Below are 20,232 nucleotides of genomic sequence, written 5' to 3' on the forward strand. Positions count from 1 at the left end.
CCTGACTGTAACAAAAGTGTTTATTAATTCTTAATAAATAATTAATATTAATTATTATTAACACCTTTGTTACAGTCAGGGACTCACCAAGCTTATTTTTTTTTAAAAAAGGAGTAGTAAGTAGAGCTTGTACAGTAGTAGATAAAGGCACAGCAGCACCAGCGGAACTTTTGTGACCCACAGCCTGAGCAGCACCAGCACCAGCACCCACCCTGTTTGTTCTGAATTTGAAGTGAAATGGCTTGCTGTGCCATACTCACTCTCGCGAGACTTGCAGACAACTACAAAAAGGGCAGAGATGCCGAAGCACCTGAAGGAGCCGGAAAGAGCCGAAGACAAACGCGCGGAAGAAGTCGTGAAGATCCGAAGATGGCGTGACGGAATGAGCCGAGAAAACCCGCGAAGACCTGCAGACGAGCGGGACTCTTAAAGGCACCACAGGACATTTTGATAGTTGGGACCTATGCTCTGCAGACTGAACTTGGGCTCATAAATGAGTTGCATTGCGATGGTTGATGATGGGGTGATTTCTGGAAAGCTCTTAGATTATCTAATTGTTCCATATCCCATAACACCCGTCCAATACACATCATGTAAACTACACAAAGACCCTCCTTCTCAACTATCATGTTGTGCAATGGCAGGTTTTCTATCCTTAAGTTGTCATTTTGGATTTATAATTGAAATTGCAGACTAAACTGTGAGTTCAGACTCTTTGCATTATGTATGTATAATTACATAATTGTATAATTACATGTATGCATGTGTGCAGAGTAAGAGTGTAAAAAGGTGCAGTTCCCACCTTAGGGTGAAGACACACAGAGCTACTAGTAGCAGCTACTTGTCATGGCTACTAAAATAGACGATGCTAAAGTAGACAAAATAGCCCCAACATTTTCCACAGCACTGTACAATAAGACATAGCTCATTAAACATCTCCCTTACTGAAAAATGTGTTCTGGTCAAAATACAGTCCATCTGCATGTGGGTAGACATTGGCTTGTTTGGTTAAGAACTGGTTAATTAGCCCATTATTATGTGCCCATGTGGGATAACAAAACTGAAACTTCAATCTCCCCTCATAAATCAGCATAAATCAACATCAATTGTTGTAACCAATGCTGTCTGTGTGTAATAATTTAAGAAGAAAAGCTCACACAGATATTGGTTACAAACAACCCATAGTGACATCAGCAAATACAAACTGTCTCTTTTTAGTTCAATTTTCAATGTCTGTCTCCGTGCTCCCACTCTGATAGCTGCCATTGGGGTCTGAAATAGAAAGAACGTCTATTTATTCCCCATGAGCAATGATCATTTGAACAACAACACCATTTGAACACCCAACACCTGCCTATGCCCAGGCCCGGATTTGTGGAGAGGACACAAAGGCCCGGGCCTAGGGCCGCAAGAACATTTTTAAATTTGGCTCCCATACGGAGCAGTCGGGACCTCTCCCCACTGCTCCATATGGGAGTTAAAAGGAGTGTTCGCGCATGCGTAATGGGGAGATGGCGCGTTGCGCATGCGCTCTGGGGGGGCGCGTTCGTGCATGCGCACGGGGGGGACACACAGGGGTGGCCTCGGGGCGCCCAGGATAGAAATCTGACCTGCCTATGCCTCTGACCTGCCTATGCCTCTGACCTGTCTCTGACCTGCCTATGCCTCTGACCTGCCTATGCCTCTGACCTGCCTATGCCTCTGACCTGCCTATGCCTCTGACCTGTCTCTGACCTGCCTATGCCTCTGACCTGCCTATGCCTCTGACCTGCCTATGCCTCTGACCTGCCTATGCCTCTGACCTGTCTCTGACCTGCCTATGTCTCTGACCTGCCTATGTCTCTGACCTGCCTATGCCTCTGACCTGCCTATGCCTCTGACCTGCCTATGCCTCTGACCTGCCTATGTCTCTGACCTGCCTATGCCTCTGACCTGCCTATACCTCTGACCTGCCTATGCCTCTGACCTGCCTATACTGTACCTCTGACCTGCCTATGCCTCTGACCTGCCTATACTGTGCCTCTGACCTGCCTATGCCTCTGACCTGCCTATACTGTACCTCTGACCTGCCTATGTCTCTGACCTGCCTATGCCTCTGACCTGCCTATGCCTCTGACCTGCCTATGTCTCTGACCTGACTATGCCACTGAACTGCCTATACTGTGCCTCTGACCTGCCTATACTGTACCTCTGACCTGCCTATGCCTCTGATCTGTCTCTGCCTTTGACCTGTCTCTGCCTTTGACCTGTCTCTGACCAAGCCAAGTGTAACTATATGCTGCACCATTAGACTGAATTTCTGGCCAAAAGTGTGTTTAATATTCAATATATAAATATTTTCAGATAAAAAACATACCTTTTTTTCTCTTTCTGAATAGAAATAGCCCCAGGCCAATCATAAGGAGGAGCAGTGCCCCACATATGGGGATGATGATGTACAAAATGCTCCTATTGTTGTATTCTGTGTATTGGGAATGAAAATATGAGATTAGAGTTCCCCACAAAAAAACTCTCCCACTTTCTATTCATTGCTATGGGAATATTGCTGATATTAGGAATATAGTCATGGGATCTCTTATCCATAAAACTGTTATCCAGAAAGCTTCAATGATTTCCTTTTCTCTGTAATAATAAAACAGTACCTGTACTTGATCCCAACTAAGATATAATTACCCCTTATTGGGGGCAGAACAGTCCTATTGGGTTTATTTAATGGTTAAATAATTCCCTTTTCTCTGTAATAATAAAACAGTACCTGTACTTGATCCCAACTAAGATATAATTACCCCTTATTGGGGCAGAACAGCCCTATTGGGTTTATTTAATGGTTAAATGATTCCCTTTTCTCTGTAATAATAAAACAGTACCTGTACTTGATCCCAACTAAGATATAATTACCCCTTATTGGGGCAGAACAGCCCTATTGGGTTTATTTCATGGTTAAATGATTCCCTTTTCTCTGTAATAATAAAACAGTACCTGTACTTGATCCCAACTAAGATATAATTACCCCTTATTGGGGCAGAACAGCCCTATTGGGTTTATTTAATGGTTAAATGATTCCCTTTTCTCTGTAATAATAAAACAGTACCTGTACTTGATCCCAACTAAGATATAATTACCCCTTATTGGGGGCAGAACAGCCCTATTGGGTTTATTTCATGGTTAAATGATTCCCTTTTCTCTGTAATAATAAAACAGTACCTGTACTTGATCCCAACTAAGATATAATTAATCCTTACTGGATGTAAAATAATCCTATTGGGTTTAATTAATGTAGTATTGATTTCTTAGTAGACCTAGGGGCACATTTACTAATCCACGAATCCGAATCCACGAATGGGAAAAAAATCGCATTGGAAACGAAAATTTCGGAAGGTCGCAAATATCACGAAAATGCTTACGAAAAAATCGTATTAGTCACGATAATATCGTATTGGCGATCCGAAAGTCACGAAATTTTCGTACCGAACAATTGTAAACAGCGGTAAAACCTTTCCGATTTTTTCGTGCAAACGTCCGAAAAAGTCGTGCGCCGTACGAAAAAGTCGGTCTTTCTGTAATTTGGATCTCCACACCTTAAGGCTACTAAAAAATCATTTAAAAATTGAATAAACCCAATCAATCAATCCCTTAGTTGTGTATGAATGTTCAGATAAGCCCCATCTGATCTCCTTGCTCACACCAGTGTTTTAACACCCTAGGGTCTCCATTATGTGATTGGTTTGTGGGTGTATTTATTTACCCTTTATTAAAAATCTATATATCTTGTTGGCAATCGCCCTTTAGGAACCTTCACAATACCAAAGAGATGGAATGGATGTATTTGGCAGTGACAAGGATATTCAATAGGAGCAACATGACCGCAACATGGATAGGCTTATTATGAATCCGTAACCTATATTTATGGACCATGCCCACTAGGCACACCATATACTAATAGTTTAGTGTAATGTACCCCTCTAATAGCCAGTTTTAGGCACCACCATAGCTATATTATATCAAGCACGCTTACTCTGCTAGATTCCTAGTATGTCAAATGGCCATAAAGACACTCACCAAAGGGAACAACCAGTGTCTTCTCCAAGCTGCTGTGATCTATATGGCAGGAGTAAGTGGCGCCCCCCTCTGGTGTTACCCCCACACTGACTCTGATCTGATAGGTGCCATCAGGGTTTGGCAGGATCTGTGCTGCCTCCTCTGAGTGAATCTCATCTCTCCCATTCTTTATCCACTTCACTTCCACATCTCGGGGGTAGAACCCATACACCCGGCAGTGCAGTTTGGTGCCGCTCTCTGACTCTGAGCTGGAAACCTTCACTTTGGGGGGAACTGGGATAAAAAGCAAGAAAAAAAAAAGTTGTGAAATGTAAATAAATTTAAAAAAGTCACTAAAAACATCAATGAAAGTGAAGATAGGTGCCACGATTTAAAATTCTAAATACAAAAATGTTCTGCTTATCATTCACAATTCATAACATCTCACATGTCTTGAGCTATTACAATAAAACATCTCAAATAGCAATGCCAGGGGCCTTCATTTTTATTCTTTTATCATTCAAGATTATTTCTTCCTCTAATAATAGGTGTGATTGTACCCCCCAAGTTTCTCTGTGGGTGCCTGGGGTTCCCCCAGACCTGTGTCTCCCCTAAACAAGTGACCTCCTTACATCTAGGCTTTATTTTTCAGACTAGAGATGGGTGTGGCTTTAGTACCTGAATAGGTAGTTAAGGATTATCTTCTCCCTCTAAAAATTCAAATTCAGAGTTAGAAAAGTGGCTGGATAACTTATTATTTCTTTCTTGTTTAAAACTGATTTTGTCTATAAAAATACATTCTGTATACAAAAAGCAATCCCCAGTAGACAGAATTAAAGTGTGGATATAAACACTGGTAAAAAAATATACAAAAGATATATTTCTAGTGAAGAATGAGAATAAAATCAATTTTATGCACAAAAGTATATTATTATATTACAAACTCCATTCTGTAAATTTTAACAAGCTTTCTATCTCACAAATGTATAACATCCATACAAAAAAAACAGTTATGTGTAAAGTTACCTACAGAAGGAATAATGTAAAACAAAACTTTGACAAAATATATAATGGTGTAACTGACTAGCTTATTCCAGCTAGATTTTCATGACAAAATAGATGCGTGTGACAGAATGCAATATTCTATTCTATTCATCTTTGCACTGGGGATGGCGCAGCCATGTGGGGCAGAGCTGGCAGTTTTTTTACCTTGTTAAATAAATCCTACAAACAAATCCTCCTTTGTGTGTGTGTGTGGGGGGGGGGGCAGGGTCAACACTTTATAGAAACAATTCAAACAGTGGGAAGAAAGACCAGTAAATGGACTTCAATTAAAACTTGTATGTTATTACATAATGAATATACTTGCTTCTTATTCGTTCAGTAATTTGACTGACAGTGTTGTTTCACAGAATGGATATTTTATCAGTTTTGTGGAACTGAGTATTCATTTTGTTGATAAATTTTGTGCAATAGAATCTTCCTTTTCGTCACAAGCATCTATTTTGTCATGAATTTCTAGCTTGGAATATGCTAGTCAGTTACACCTTTATATATTTTCTGCAAAGTTTTGTTTTACATAATTCATTCTGTAAAAAAACTTGTTCTTCTGTATGGGTGTTATTTATTTGTTAAAATTTACAGAATTGAGTTTGTAATATAATTATATCCTTTTGTGCATAAAATGTATTATTTTCACAGAAATATGTCTTTTGTATATTTGTTACCAGTGTATATGGCCACACATTCATTCTCTGTACTGGGGATTGCCCTTTGTATACAGAATGTATGTTTGTAGACAAAATGTACTTTGGACAAACAGCACCCCATAGATTTTTAGTGTGATTTTCAAAATCATTGGATACAGAATCTATTTGATATTCCCCCACAGAAAAGAGTCAGCCACATTGCCCACTCAATAACACTTGGATTATGGGGGTAAATTGCTTCTTACTGGATAAAAGAAACCTGGCAAGTTCCAACTAAATTTGCACTTTGCACAGAGCAGCTGTGGTCATGGACCCCCAAATATACCCTTATGCCCTTTCCCCTTGAATAGCTTAACATTAGTCTGTAATCTCACCTAATTTCTCCAGATCGCTTGCTATTGCAGGGAGATACGTCGATAAACGATGAGTGCAGTAGTTTTCCAGGAAAACCTTTTCTAACTTAACATAATTTTCATTCCAAATCTGGGCGACAGTTTGAGCCTCTGGTGTTGTAGGGATAAAAGTTTCCGTCTGATAATCATAGGCTATCAGCTCCTTCCCATCAAATGCCACCTCCTGATATGCAGTAATGGTTCCATCTTCATGCATCTCACAGGCAGCCTTTGTCTGGTAAACATGAATGGCATCCTTACCTGCAACACAGATGTACTGACTCATAAATACTCAATGTAATAATTGTGTTGGGTTGAAAAACCCCACAGATTGTTCTTTGACTTTGGCTGATTTTTCCGCTTTTTCTTCTTCTTCTTCTTAGCGCCCCCCATTTTCTAAACGCTACTCCTCCTACAGTTTTAGGGGTACAACACCCAAACTCCCCACACTTCTTTGCCCTATAGCGGAGCAGGTTGCTTGTGCTTTTCTAAGTGACCCTGCACCCCGTCTTTTTGTGGCGCCGCTCCGAACCCCCCAATTTTCCCATTGACTTTGACAGGGAGGATTTTCAAACTGCTGCCACACTTACAGCTTTAAAGCTACAGCCCCCAAACTTGGGGGTCAGCCTGAATGAAAATATGATGATTGTTGGATGCTCAAAAGTGGGCGGAGCTGTGAACAGCCAATCAGTCAGTCAATCCAACAAGCTGCCATTCTCACAGTAATAACACCGGGGTCCCCAAACTTTGCAGAGTTAGGCACCAGGTAACTGCGATTTAAGGTTAGAAAAAGTGGGTGGAGCCACAAAAGCCAATCAGATTTTACCTATTGACTTTCAATAGGGAAATCCAACCTGCTGCCATTCTCACAGTATTAACCCCAGGGTCCCCAAACTTTTCACAGTTGGTCACTAGGGGACTGTAGTTATGAAAAAGTGCACAGAGTCACCAACAGCCAATCAGATTTTACATATTGAATTTTATTGGTTTAATGCCAGGGTTCCCTAACTTTGCACAGTCAGTCACCAGGTGACAACATACTCAAGGTTAGAAAAAGTGGGCAGGGCCACCAAAAGCCAATCACATTTCTTTCATTGTTTTCAGTGGGGAAATTTTAACTGCTGCCATTCTCACATACTCACATTCTCACATTCTCCCCAAACTTTGCACAGTTTGTCATTGGGTGACTATTGGGCCAACAACAGCCAATCAGACTTCACCTATTACATTTTTGGTTTAAATTTCAAATGCTGCCTTTCTCACACTATTTATGTCAGGGTCCCCAAACTTTGCACAATCACTGGCTGACTACATATTCAGGGTTAGAAAAAGTGGGTGGAGCCAACAGCCAATTAATTTCCACCCATTACATTTCATTGGTTTATATTTAAACTGATGCTATTATTTAAGTATTAATTCCAGGGTTGTTAAACTTTCCAGAGTTAGTTACTGGGTATTTGCAGTTCAAAGTTAGAAAAAGTGGGCGGAGACACCAACAGCCAATCACATTTCACCTATTTACTTTCAATGGTGAAGTGTAAAATGCTGTCAGTCTCACAATTTTTATGCCTGAGTCCCCAAATTTTGCAAAGTTGGTCACTGGGGGACTGCAGTTCAAAAATTGGAAAGTAGGTAGGGCCACTAACAGCCAATCAGATTTCATCCATTGAATTTTATTGGTTGAAATATAAAATGCTGCCGTTCCCACACTATTTATGTTTGTCACTGGGTGTCTCTGACTCAAGGCTAAAAAAAGTGGGTGGGGCCCCCAACCACCAATTTACCTATTGACTTTTATTGGTTTAAATTTAAACTGCTGCCGTTCTTTAAATATTAATCCTAGGGTCCCTAAACTTTGCAGAGTTAAGCTGGCCATACACATGGCGATCTGACGATGTTTCGTGCGATCATCGGTTGCACGAAACATCGTCAGATCCGCCACACACCATTTATGGCTGAATCGGCAGGTAAGGAGGTAGAAACAATAGGATTTCTACCTCCTTCTGCCGATTAAGCGCTGAAAGGAAATTTTGGTCAGGCGCCTTCTATGGCGCCCGATCAAAATTTTCAAACTTGTCCGATTGGCGAGTCGGCCGATATCAGCAGCTTCCTGCGATATCGGTCGACTCACCGACATACCATACACGCACCGAATATCGTACGAAACGAGGTTTCGTACAATATTATCGGTGCGTGTATGGCCACCTTAAGTCACTGGGTAACTGCAGTTCCAGGTTAGAAATAGTGGGTGGAGCCACCAATCAGATTCAGTGGGGAAATTTAAATTGCTGCCATTCAGACACTATTAAAACCAGGGTCCCCAAACTTTGCACTTTGCACAGTCTTTTCTCAAACTTGTAATATTGTGTTCCAAAAACAGATAATGTAATAAAAGGCAGATGGTTTATACAGCTCTAGTAAATCATAGCCACCAATCAAATCTTTTCTTTCAATCAGTCGACCAGTGAAAGCTATAACATAAAAGACCAGTAGCAAACTTTACTCTTTTTATTACAAAAATCGGGCAGATGTTGATTGGACAGGATTGGGGACCGCACCAGCTCATTCCTATTCCTATTCCAATACGATCATTTTGCAACCTCACCAAATGAGCAAATCTTACTGCGTAAGGCCATCTTTAGTTAGAATACAAAACTAAAGATCTGATTGGTTGCTATGGGCAACATCACCTGTGATGCTGGCTTACACACTGTAATAAATATGCCCCTATATATCTTATCTTTGAAATATATTTATGCAGTCTGATGTCTATTCTTTCTGTTATTATTGATAAAAAATAATGAAAAGAAGATACGTCGCTGGCACACACTGTAGCTCACACTCACCAGACGTCTTGTTATAAAGATCAGTTAATAATTTAGTTTTCTGATTATGGGAAATCTCAAAATTGTGCATGTAATTCTTCTGCATGGTCATGCGTTCATACAGGGTGCCCAGCGCTGGGATCCAGAACTCACAGCGATTGATCTCATTGTTGTAGCGGGCAAAGCGCAGATCGTCCACATACGCCATGTGCATATACTCCGGGAGCCCGGGGTACGGAGCTGTGAGCTTAGTTATGTAAAACCTCAACGTGTGGCTCCCTGCAGGGAAAATAGTATAAAACAATGGAAAAAGGTTAATTCTTAGTATTACTCAAGTATACCCTATAATAAGCCCAATTTATGTACATTTTGGTAAAGAAAAAAACAAAAAAAAGATAAGACAGTCAATATAATTATAATACTGTGGATGAATAGTAAGAAATGATTTAGGGCAGTGTTTTTCAACCTTTTTTGGGCAAAGGCACACTTGTTTCATGAAAAAAATCACGAGGCACACCACCATTAGAAAATGTTAAAAAATGTAACTCTGTGCCCAGCAGCAGTGCCCCCCTAGTACATTGGTGCCAAGAGCAGTGCCCCCCTAGTACATTGATGCCCAGCAGCAGTGCCCCCCAGTACATTGGTGCCCAGCAGCAGTGCCCCCCTAGTACATTGGTGCCCAGCAGCAGTGCCCCCCTAGTACATTGGTGCCAAGAGCAGTGCCCCCCTAGTACATTGGTGCCAAGCAGCAGTGCCCCCCAGTACATTGGTGCCAAGAGCCAGCCCCCCTAGTACATTGGTGCCCAGCAGCAGTGCCCCCATAAGTCAGTGTGCCCCGTGGCCCCCCTAATACATTGGTGCCCAGCAGCATTTTACTTCTGCTCTTCGGCGGCTTCAGCAGCATCTTCCCCTCACGCGCGACGCCTCTGCACTTCTGCCTACACGCGACCGCACACAGGCCCTTTTATAATGTTGCACCCCGTGCGTACTGACGTCACCCGTACACACGGGGCGCAACCAATGACAGGGCCCGGATTTTATTAAAGTACTTTGAAACTTTGAAAGTAAAAATTGCGGCCCTGCCTACGGCACACCAGGCAACATCTCGCGGCACACTAGTGTGCCGCGGAACAGTGGTTGAAAAACGCTGATTTAGGGTGAAGAAGACATGGAGCATCATTTTTTAAAGAGCGTCATTTTCTTTGCTGCTCGACTTTGCCGCGCAGTGAATTTTTCTGCGACAAAGTTGTGCTTATTTTGTGAAATAATCCGCCAATGGATCCATCAACCCATGCCTGCCAAAAAAACACACTAATTATATGCAATAGGGTAAAAGATTACATCTTGTATTAATGGTTTTAGGGCAGTGAAATTTGGAAAATATTCATGTTCTGAAAAGTTGGTTGGGCACTTTAAATGGTTGGGCATGCAGCCAGTGAAAAACCTTGTATGTGTCTGGGTTTTTTTACAATCTTTATTAATTCTGTTAATAAACAGGGGGATGGTACTGAAATAAGAAAAAGGGGGGAGGGATTAATGCAGATATATATCCAAAAAAACCCCCGCAATGTCACATTGTGCCACATCAAGATGAACTTTTGCAGTTCTTAGGAGAGCTGTATGGTTTCTCTTTCTATGGGTTAAGGAAATACATGAAAGTGTCGGCACTCACAGGATTTGCACAATAGTACTTACAAACAACAAGTCATAGTCAGATGCAATAAGGTGAGGTTTATTGGTCCAACGTTTCGGTTCCTTACTAGAACCTTCATCAGGGAAACAAGTGTGTGCAAAGAGCAGGGTTTTAAATACAGTATTTGGCACCAAAGAGCGCATTGCTAGGCAACCATACAGTAAACAACAGACCCCAGAAAGGTAAAGTAAAGAAAGAATAAACAATAAAGCGAATATATTTACAAACCTATGCGTGGTGTCATTACTAAGCCAGGATTCATACTGGTAGAGCTACCGATCTCTGTAGGCAGGGAGCCCTGTGTGTAAGAGTGCCTCATGTGAGCCGACCTGTCCATCAAGTTCAAGCGCCACCCACGTAACCAATGCAAGGTGCTCCTTAGCAACGGCGCATGTTAACCCCCGTAGGTTATAACATTGTGCAGGGACCCTTTATGGCACACATCCTGTGCCGATGCGGAGCACACCCCTTATGCTACTGGCGCAGCTACCTACGAGCCGGCACAGTGTCACGCGATCAGCGCTAGCGGCGGTCTGACACTACTGGAGTCGGCCAGGGGTATCAACCAGCCGCATCGCCAACACAGGGGGGCATATGTACGGGTATATATATATGTATAGGTTTAATTTCTGAAATAAAGTGTAGAAAGTCTAGCTTCCTAAACTCCTTAGGCATGATGGTGGCTGTGTTTGTGCCTGATGTGCCTGTCATGGTGTAGGTACAGTACCAGTATAGTGCAGTACAGTTTTATATAATTAGTTTTATATCATTATTATTCCCCCTTTATATCGCACAGACATCTTACACAGGGCTTTACAGTGCTTGTTTGTTATCCTTAGATTCTCTTAGGGTCCCCTACCAATATGTTTTTCAAAACCAGAGTACCTGCAAGAAACCCACACAGACATGGGGAGCACATACAGACTCCTTGCAGATAGTTTTTACAAATATAAATAAGTGCAATTTTCAGTGTATGCTCCTCACTTCAGATACCTCGTGTCCCAGGCCAAATACAGTTCAATAAATTACTCCAAAGTTCCCTATTCTGCTTTAGACTTAGCGATGAGGTCTTATGAGGAAAAGAAGAAAGAAAAAAAAATATATAGTGTAATACTGTTATTGCTTCACAATGTGCACTCTCATGTGCTTTTTAATACCAGTGATGACTTTTACTTATATCACCCTTTTGTGCCCAGTTGTGATATCCCTTTCCGATTGCCAATCTACTTACAGACCCCCTTGGGTTTATATGGCATCCAATTGGTTCGCTTGTAGCTCACGACTCTCTGCTTTCCCACCTCTTAGTTTCAAGCAGTGTTAGAAACCACTTCCCATAGGTAAATTTCCAACTTTAGCAACTTTAGGTTAATTCCACAACCTTTCTGTTTCCCTTCCCCTTCTGTGCACTTACTGAAACTAAGAGGTGGGAAAGCAGAGAGTCGTGAGCTACAAGCGAACCAATTGGAAGCCATATAAACCCAAGGGGGTCTGTAAGTAGATCGGAAAGGGATATCACAACTGGGCACAAAAGGGGGATATAAGTAAAAGTCATCATTGGTGTTAAAAAGCACATGAGAGTGCACATTGTGATGCAATAACAGTATTACACTATATATATGCAGGGTAACCCTTTTGAAATAAAAAACAAAAGTGGTATAAAGGTGATACCTTTATTGGCTAACTAAGATAACCATAGCAAGCTTTCAGAACATTCTAGTTCCTTTTTCAAGCTGATTACCAGCTTCAAGCCCACATATTCCACATACCCTTAGTCCAGCTCTAACCCACATATTCAATTCCTCTCCGCCTACTCCCTGCTCACTGGGCCCTATGCCCTCATCCCTACTAACAGTGTGCCCCTGCCCTTACTCCAGCTCTTACCCACATATTCAATTCCTCTCTGGCTTCTGGTACTTTTCCCTCTCTCTTCAAACAAGCCTGTGTCAAACCCATTCTTAAAAAGGCTACACTGGACCCATCCTGCCTTTCTAACTACCGTCCCGTCTCTCTCCTGCCCCCGTCTCTCTCCTGCCCCCCCCCCCGTCTCTCTCCTGCCCCCCCCATCTCTCTCCTGCCCCCCCCCCGTCTCTCTCCTGCCCCTAGCCTATAAACTCCTGGAACGTCTTGTCTTTTCTCGTGTCACTAACTTCCTCTGCACCCTTAATCTGCTGGACCCTATGCAGTCTGGTTTTCAGCCTGCGCACTCCACTGAGACGGCCTTATGTAGAGTGGCAAATGATCTCCAGACTGCCAAGGCCAAAGGACGCTACTCGGTCCTCATTCTCCTAGACCTTTCCTCTGCTTTTGATACTGTCGACCATTCTGTCCTTATGCAAATTCTCCATTCTCTGGGTATCCGGGATCAGGCTGCATCCTGGTTCTCTTCCTATCTCTCTAGCCGCTCCTCTGTCGCTCTTACTAACAAATCCTCTACCCCGGTTCCGCTTAGTGTGGGGGTGCCTCAGGGCTCTGTGCTTGGCCCTTTGCTGTTCTCCCTGTACACTCTCTCTCTAGGAGACCTTATTTCTTCTTTTGGTCTTAAATATCACTTATATGTAGATGCACCCAGATATATTTAGACCCCCCTGCACTAACTGCTGATGTTCAAACCCAGATTGGTAACTGCCTCCTGGCTATCTCCCCCTGGATGAACCGACGCCAGCTCAAACTTAACCTTGCTAAACCTGAGCTCATAGTCTTCCCACCGAAACCTGGCCCTCCTCCTCCTTTCACCGTTACTATTGATGGCATGACCATCAACCCTGTAAATTCTGCACGCTGCCTTGGGGTTATCTTTGACCAGTCCCTCTCCTTCTCTAACCATATTAATAACACTGCCAAAACCTGCCACTTTTTCCTCCGCAATATTTCCAAGATACGCCCCTTTCTTTCACAAGTAACAGCTAAAACACTAATCTATGCCCTTATCCTTTCCCACTTAGATTACTGCAATCTCCTACTAACCGGCCTCCAAGACTCCCACCTCTCTCCCCTGCAATCAATCTTAAACTCTGCTGCCAGGATCCTCCTGCTCTCTCCTAAGAGGGAACCTGTTCAGCCTCACTTAAGCTCTCTGGCATGGCTGCCTGTTAAGCAAAGGAGCTTACAGAATCTTCCTGCTAACATTCATATCCCCTCACTCCTCTGCTCCTCACTACATTCCCTCACTGGTCTCCCTGCTCCTCACTACATTCCCTCACTGGTCTCCCTGCTCCTCACTACATTCCCTCACTGGTCTCCCTGCTCCTCACTACATTACCTCACTGGTCTCCCTGCTCCTCACTACATTCCCTCACTGGTCTCCCTGCTCCTCACTACATTCCCTCACTGGTCTCCCTGCTCCTCACTACATTCCCTCACTGGTCTCCCTGCTCCTCACTGCATTCCCTCACTGGTCTCCCTGCCCCTCACTACATTCCCTCACTGGTCTCCCTGCTCCTCACTACATTCCCTCACTGGTCTCCCTGCCCCTCACTACATTCCCTCACTGGTCTCCCTACATGTTCCTGGTTCCTCTCAGAGCCTCCATCTCTTTACCCCATCCACACCCACTGCGCTCTCTCGGCTTAACCCTTTCTATCTCGCTGCTCCTTCCCTCTGGAACTCTATCCCTGAATCCCTCCATAGGGAACACTCACCCACTCTCTTTAAGATAAAACTCAGACTGTACCTTCTGGGGCACTAAGACATTATTTTACCCAGTCCTGCGCTTAAGGGCAAATGCCCATACCTGGTGCCTCTTACCTTCCAGTTTGTGCCTGTATGTTACCCAACCACTCAGATTGTAAGCTCTACGGGGCAGGGACCTCCTTCCTACTGTGTCTCATACCTCATGGCACTTACTTATTTATTGTATTTATTATATCACTTGTCCTCCCTGGGTGTAATTGTGTATATGGTAAGATTGTACAGCGCTGCGTACCCTTGTGGCGCTTTATAAATAAAGTTATACATACATACATACATACATATATACATACATACATATATTTTTGGAAAGTACACATTCTGACAAATCCAACATGGGTAAAGAAGACTTTCTACACCAAAGTACCCATTTAATGGTTTTTATGACTTTTATGAAAAAAGCCTAAAATTGTTGCAATTTGCCACATTTATCTTACAACATTTCTTACATATGTAACCCCTTCTTGGCTGTAACCAAGCCAACTGCTAGTGTAGTAACAGCACAGACTAAGGAAGTTGTAGGGTTTAAAGCAATAGGGACATGTTATGGGTCCCTACACAAATAATGACACATCACCTTAAATATGAATGCCAGACATCTACTGAACAGTTTGATGCCCAATATGCAAAGATTTACCAAAGTACGTGTAGTACAGAGGCACTCAAATGAAAATAGTGCATAGGAATTTTCTCAGCTGCCAACTCTATTTCTGCCAAAAAAGCCCAATGACTGTGTATTATGTGCTGTAAGACTCCCTAACAGTACATAAAACCATATATTTTTGGAAAGTACACATTCTGACAAATCCAACAAGGGTAAAGAGTCCTTTCTACACCAAAGTACCAATCTGCAGAGCTTTCCTAAAGTTAATGGTTTTTATGACAGAAAATCGCCCAAAAATGTTGCAATTTTCCGCTTTTATCCCACACAATTTCTTGCATACAAAGGCAAATCACCCCAAATAGGAACACCAGAGGCCTACTGAACAGATTGATGCCCAATATGCATAGATATACCAAAGTCTGCGGTATGTACTGACCCCAAAATGAAAATAGCGCATAAGGATTTCTCGCCTGCCAGCTCAGCTTTTGCCCACAGAGCCCCCTGTCAGTGTATTATGTGCCGTAACCCCCCTAACTATACAGAGGCCCCCAGAAAACCATATATTTTTGTAAAGTACACATTCTGATGAATTCAAAATAGGTGAGATATTTTCTACACCAGTGCTGTCCAAATTCTGCGGTGCCAAGGGCCGGACTTTCTCTAGCATACATGGTGGAGGGCTGCTAATGGAAGCCAGTTTTGACCACACCCACGTCAAACCACATCCATTTTATCACAATGGTGGTAGTGCAGCAAAAACCCAAATGCTTGGTCCTCACTGTGGTGATATCAACCATCATTGATATGTGAAACAATTATATTATGTCATATTAATAAAAATGCCTTAAATCCATATGCCTTCTCCACCTCCTCCGTGGATAGCACATCAACCCCCAACACATAATTACACACTTTAGGGACCATTTAATGGCTATTTCCAACTGCATAGGGCAGGCAGAGTATGGCACACACAGGCAGAACTCTGCCTGCCTTATATTGCCTGTGTGTGTCATACTCTGCCTGCCCTATGCTGCCTGTGTGTGCCATGCTCTGCCTGCCCTACCCTGCTTATGTGTGCCATACCCTCCCCTCCCTGCCCTATGCTGACTATGTGCCATACTCTGCCTACCCTTTGCTGCCTGTGTGTGCCATACTCTTCCTGTGTGTGCCATACTCTGTCTGCCATATCCTGCCTCTGTGTGCCATACCCTGCCTGCCCTATGCTGCCTGTGTGTGCCATACTCTACCTGCCCTATGCTGCCTGTGTGTGTCATACTCTGCCTGCCCTATGCTGCCTGTGTGTGCCATACTCTGCCTGCCTTATATTGCCTGTGTGTGTCATACTCTGCCTGCCCTATGCTGCCTGTGTGTGCCATGCTCTGCCTGCCCTACCCTGCCTATGTGTGCCATACCCTCCCCTCCCTGCCCTATGCTGACTATGTGCCATACTCTGCCTACCCTTTGCTGCCTGTGTGTGCCATACTCTGCCTGTGTGTGCCATACTCTGCCTGCCATATCCTGCCTCTGTGTGCCATACCCTGCCTGCCCTATGCTGCCTGTGTGTGTCATACTCTACCTGCCCTATGCTGCCTGTGTGTGTCATACTCTGCCTGCCCTATGCTGCCTATGTGCCATACTCTGCCTACCCTATGCTGCCTCTGTGTGCCATACACACAGGCAGCATAGGTCAGGCAGTACATACAATGTCTGAGGTGTGAACAGCTAAACAATGTGGGTGATTACAGTCTGAGCCTGAGATGTGAACACTGCAGGGGGAACAATGCAGGAATTAAAAGGTGTGAACAACACAGGGGATTACATGTTTAAACAATACATTAGAACAATACATGAGATACATGATACATGAATACATGAGAACTATGCAGGGGGCCAGTTAATGTCAGTACTGATACCATTTAGAGACTACTCAAGGTAAGCCATAAAAGCAGCCAGACAGGTGGGGGGGGCCACACAGAGGGGGGTTGCGGGCCGGGGGCCACCAGTTGGACAGCACTGTTCTACACCAAAGTACCAAATGGCAAAGCTACGCTAGAAACAGATCACTAATACAGGGATAAAAATACAGGGATAAAAATGCAATAAAACCACAAAAATTGTGCAAATTAGTGAAACAACAAAATAAGTCACACAACAGTGTAGTGGTCAGAATATCGTATCCAATAGTCACGCTGTCATAATCAGTGTAGGACTGGCCCACCAGGATACCAGGAAAACTCCTGGTGGGCCCAGGTGTCAGTGGGCCCTCCTGCTCCTGACCATTTGGCCTACTACATGGTCATTCCCTATTTATGAATGGGAAGAAAGAGGATACATGTGGATAGATGCTATCATGTAAAAGAGACTAGGAGAATAAAGTGGTTGAGTAAGGAAAGGATTAAAAATGGTTGGAGAGTGGGCCCATGGTCTAAGGTTTTTTGGGGGGCCCCTGGGGTCCCAGTCCGGCACTGGTCATACATTTATTAAGCATTATAAGCTAGATTTATTTTTTTCGGCTGAAGCCCAGTTTTGCGTTCAGTCTTGTCCGCACTCAAAAAATAAATGTAACACATCAAGGTCTTGTCTCCCTCCCTTGTTTATTGCTGTCGTATTTACCCATATGTATTTACATGCTGCCATGGGGATGACCAGGAAAGGAAAATTACGGTAAGTATGAAACCATTTTCTCCTTTATTGCACACATCTTGTGGCCTTTTATCAGCTTGATAAGAGGCCACACATGGCCTGAAACATTGCTGTAATGCCCTAAGATGTGTGCAATAAAGGCATTTTAAATAAGAATATAAGTGGTGCTGTTCCAGACTGTTTCTACTTGTAGATATAACAATATACTAACATGATATTAATTAGCTTCTTAATTATTATCATTATTTTCTTAGTTACCGTATTATCCTTGATAATATTATTATTACTCACCAGAATACACAACAGAAGTCCCCAGGCTAAAGATCAGAAACACCAGAGGGAGGATACCAGCCATGTTCCTGTTATATTCACACAATGGAATGTTAGTTTCCCTTTTGTGAGACAAATATTTCCCCTGATTGGGCAGGGTTACGTGATCTCTCCAATGGGAAAGCAGAAGCCTTCTCAGGCACAGTTCCTGGGCAGTAAAGGAAAAATATATTTACATACTTGTTTACCCTGTGCAGGAAGGAATGTATATTGACTATACAAATTCTCACCAGTGTATTTTTGCCTTAACTGTAGTTAAGAATGAAAGGCAAAAGTCCCTGCCAACTTACACTGTTAGTTCTCCGGCTTCAACCTGGCAACATTTCCATTGGCAAAAATAAAGTCTCTTGATAAATTGCAGAATATTTGTAGTTTCATAAACAGGTGCCTAGATTGGTCCTTTCACAGATCCTCTAAACTATGGACTCGAATAGAACAGGAGTCATCTGTTACCCCACTATGGGCAGCCCTATGGATATCCCCCACCCACAGGATATACAGAGATAAGACAGACACTAAATTCAAATACCCTTTAGACACCTGGAATGCACTAAGACAGGGAAATGGAGCAATACACCCACACTACTCCTTCCCATCTTCGGAAACCCCGCATTCACTCTGGGTCTAGACCTAGATAATTACAAGAGATGGAAGCTAGAACTACACTGAGGTACACGTTTTTCCTATAAACAAGCCCAATTAAAAACCATAGAAGATCTATTAGGTGACTCCATTCCCTCTGACTTAGATAGATTTAAATATCGCTGGTTAGACACTTCATACACTCAATTTTCCCTCTGCATAAACCAAAACCAGAACTAACGGAAATAGAACGAATTTGGTCCAGTGACAAGGCCCCCAAAAGAGCAACTTCTCTCTTATACAAACAGATCCTTGGCCTAAGACCATACGCAGCAACACACTTCAAAGAAAAATGGGAAAAGGACCTCAATAGCAACATAGATGAAACCCAATGGCTCAGAATCATACGTTCAGCCCACACATCCTCCCAATGTACAAAGATACAAGAACTTAATTACAAAATACTCACCAAATGGTACAGATATCCCACAAAACTGAACAAAATATATAGTGCCATAAACCCAAACTGTTGGAGATGCGGAAACCACCCAGGCACTCTCATACACATATTTTGGAGCTGCCCAGTTCTTACTCCATACTGGTCCACAATACGAGACACCATCAAAGCAATCACGGACATTGAAGTCACGGATGCACCTCTATCAATCCTCCTTCACGACACTCCCACCTCAATTAAAGCATTGAAACTCTTTAGTCCCGATACTGCTAGATATGGCTAAAGTCACTATACCAACTAAGTGGAGAACTACTGCTAGCCCCTCAGTCAGAGAATGGCTGCATAAGGCGGCTGAGATTCACAGATTTGAGGAGCTGAAACTTAATTCTGCAGCCCATTAAATGGTTCCATTGGAGGGAATTTACAAATTCAGATTCCTACAGGCAATTATATTCTTATCAAATAATCCATCACGCCATACAGCCCAAAAATACATCCATTCCTGAACTAGGCGTGGGCCCCGGGTGGACCTCTGACCCCAGGTACGTAGTTTTACCGCTCTCTGTACTCTAAATAACCCATTCCGCTAAACTACAGAAGCAGACTAGGGTTTACTCCTATGCCTAAATATAAGAATGTGAACATCGCTTCTTCTTCAACTCTATAACCGCCCTGACAGGCTCCTTTCCCCCCCTTCCACATACCCCCCCTCCCTACTCAGTTCTATATGCATAAACACTTCCTCCCTCACCCCTCCTATCTTTCCTCCTTCTATCTGTCCTTATTTCCTGTTATTATTGAATATTTTACTTGAAAGAAGGCCCACTACCACACGGCAACCAGACGCTCCATGATCAGACATCAAGTAGAGGACTACACTACACTACGTCTTATAGGATTATGATATCCTATCTATAACATCAATTTCGACATGCTTCCGAAATATCAGTTATTTACTTGTGCTAACCACGTGTATAGATGGACCTCTTGTTAATGCAAAAATCAATAAAAAGACTTGAATTTAAAAAAAAAAAAGAATTATACTTTATATATATTTCACCTGGTAAAAAGATCCCAATATGTGCCAATGGGAACGTAATATGCCAAGACTTGTGCTTGCATTTTAGTTGATGCTGACGTTGTGGAGCGCTTTGAGCACTGCATTTCCTCTATAAATGTGGCACTGTTTGTGTTTGGTAGCACTGTATTCATGAGGGCCAAGTGCAAACTAGGGGGCACCAATGGGCACCAAGGTTGTACAGTCAAGGGCAC

The 20,232-nt window shown here is 43.0% G+C and overlaps 1 protein-coding gene across 1 annotated transcript; it reads right to left on the reverse strand.

Moving 5' to 3' along the window:
- Positions 1-184: 184 nt before the first annotated feature.
- Positions 185-17,988, reverse strand: LOC100497446 (zinc-alpha-2-glycoprotein). The gene is made up of 6 exons (XM_004918939.4): positions 17,883-17,988; positions 8,986-9,243; positions 6,122-6,400; positions 4,060-4,332; positions 2,357-2,461; positions 185-1,272 (listed from the first exon to the last, which is right to left on the reverse strand). Exons 1-6 carry the CDS (start codon positions 17,944-17,946, stop codon positions 1,220-1,222), a joined length of 1,032 nt encoding a protein of 343 aa, XP_004918996.1. The 5' UTR covers positions 17,947-17,988; the 3' UTR covers positions 185-1,219.
- Between the last annotated feature and the right edge of the window lie 2,244 nt (positions 17,989-20,232).

The sequence above is a fragment of the Xenopus tropicalis genome, chromosome 8, assembly GCF_000004195.4.
Source record: "Xenopus tropicalis strain Nigerian chromosome 8, UCB_Xtro_10.0, whole genome shotgun sequence".
NCBI classification, from domain to species: Eukaryota; Metazoa; Chordata; class Amphibia; order Anura; family Pipidae; genus Xenopus; species Xenopus tropicalis.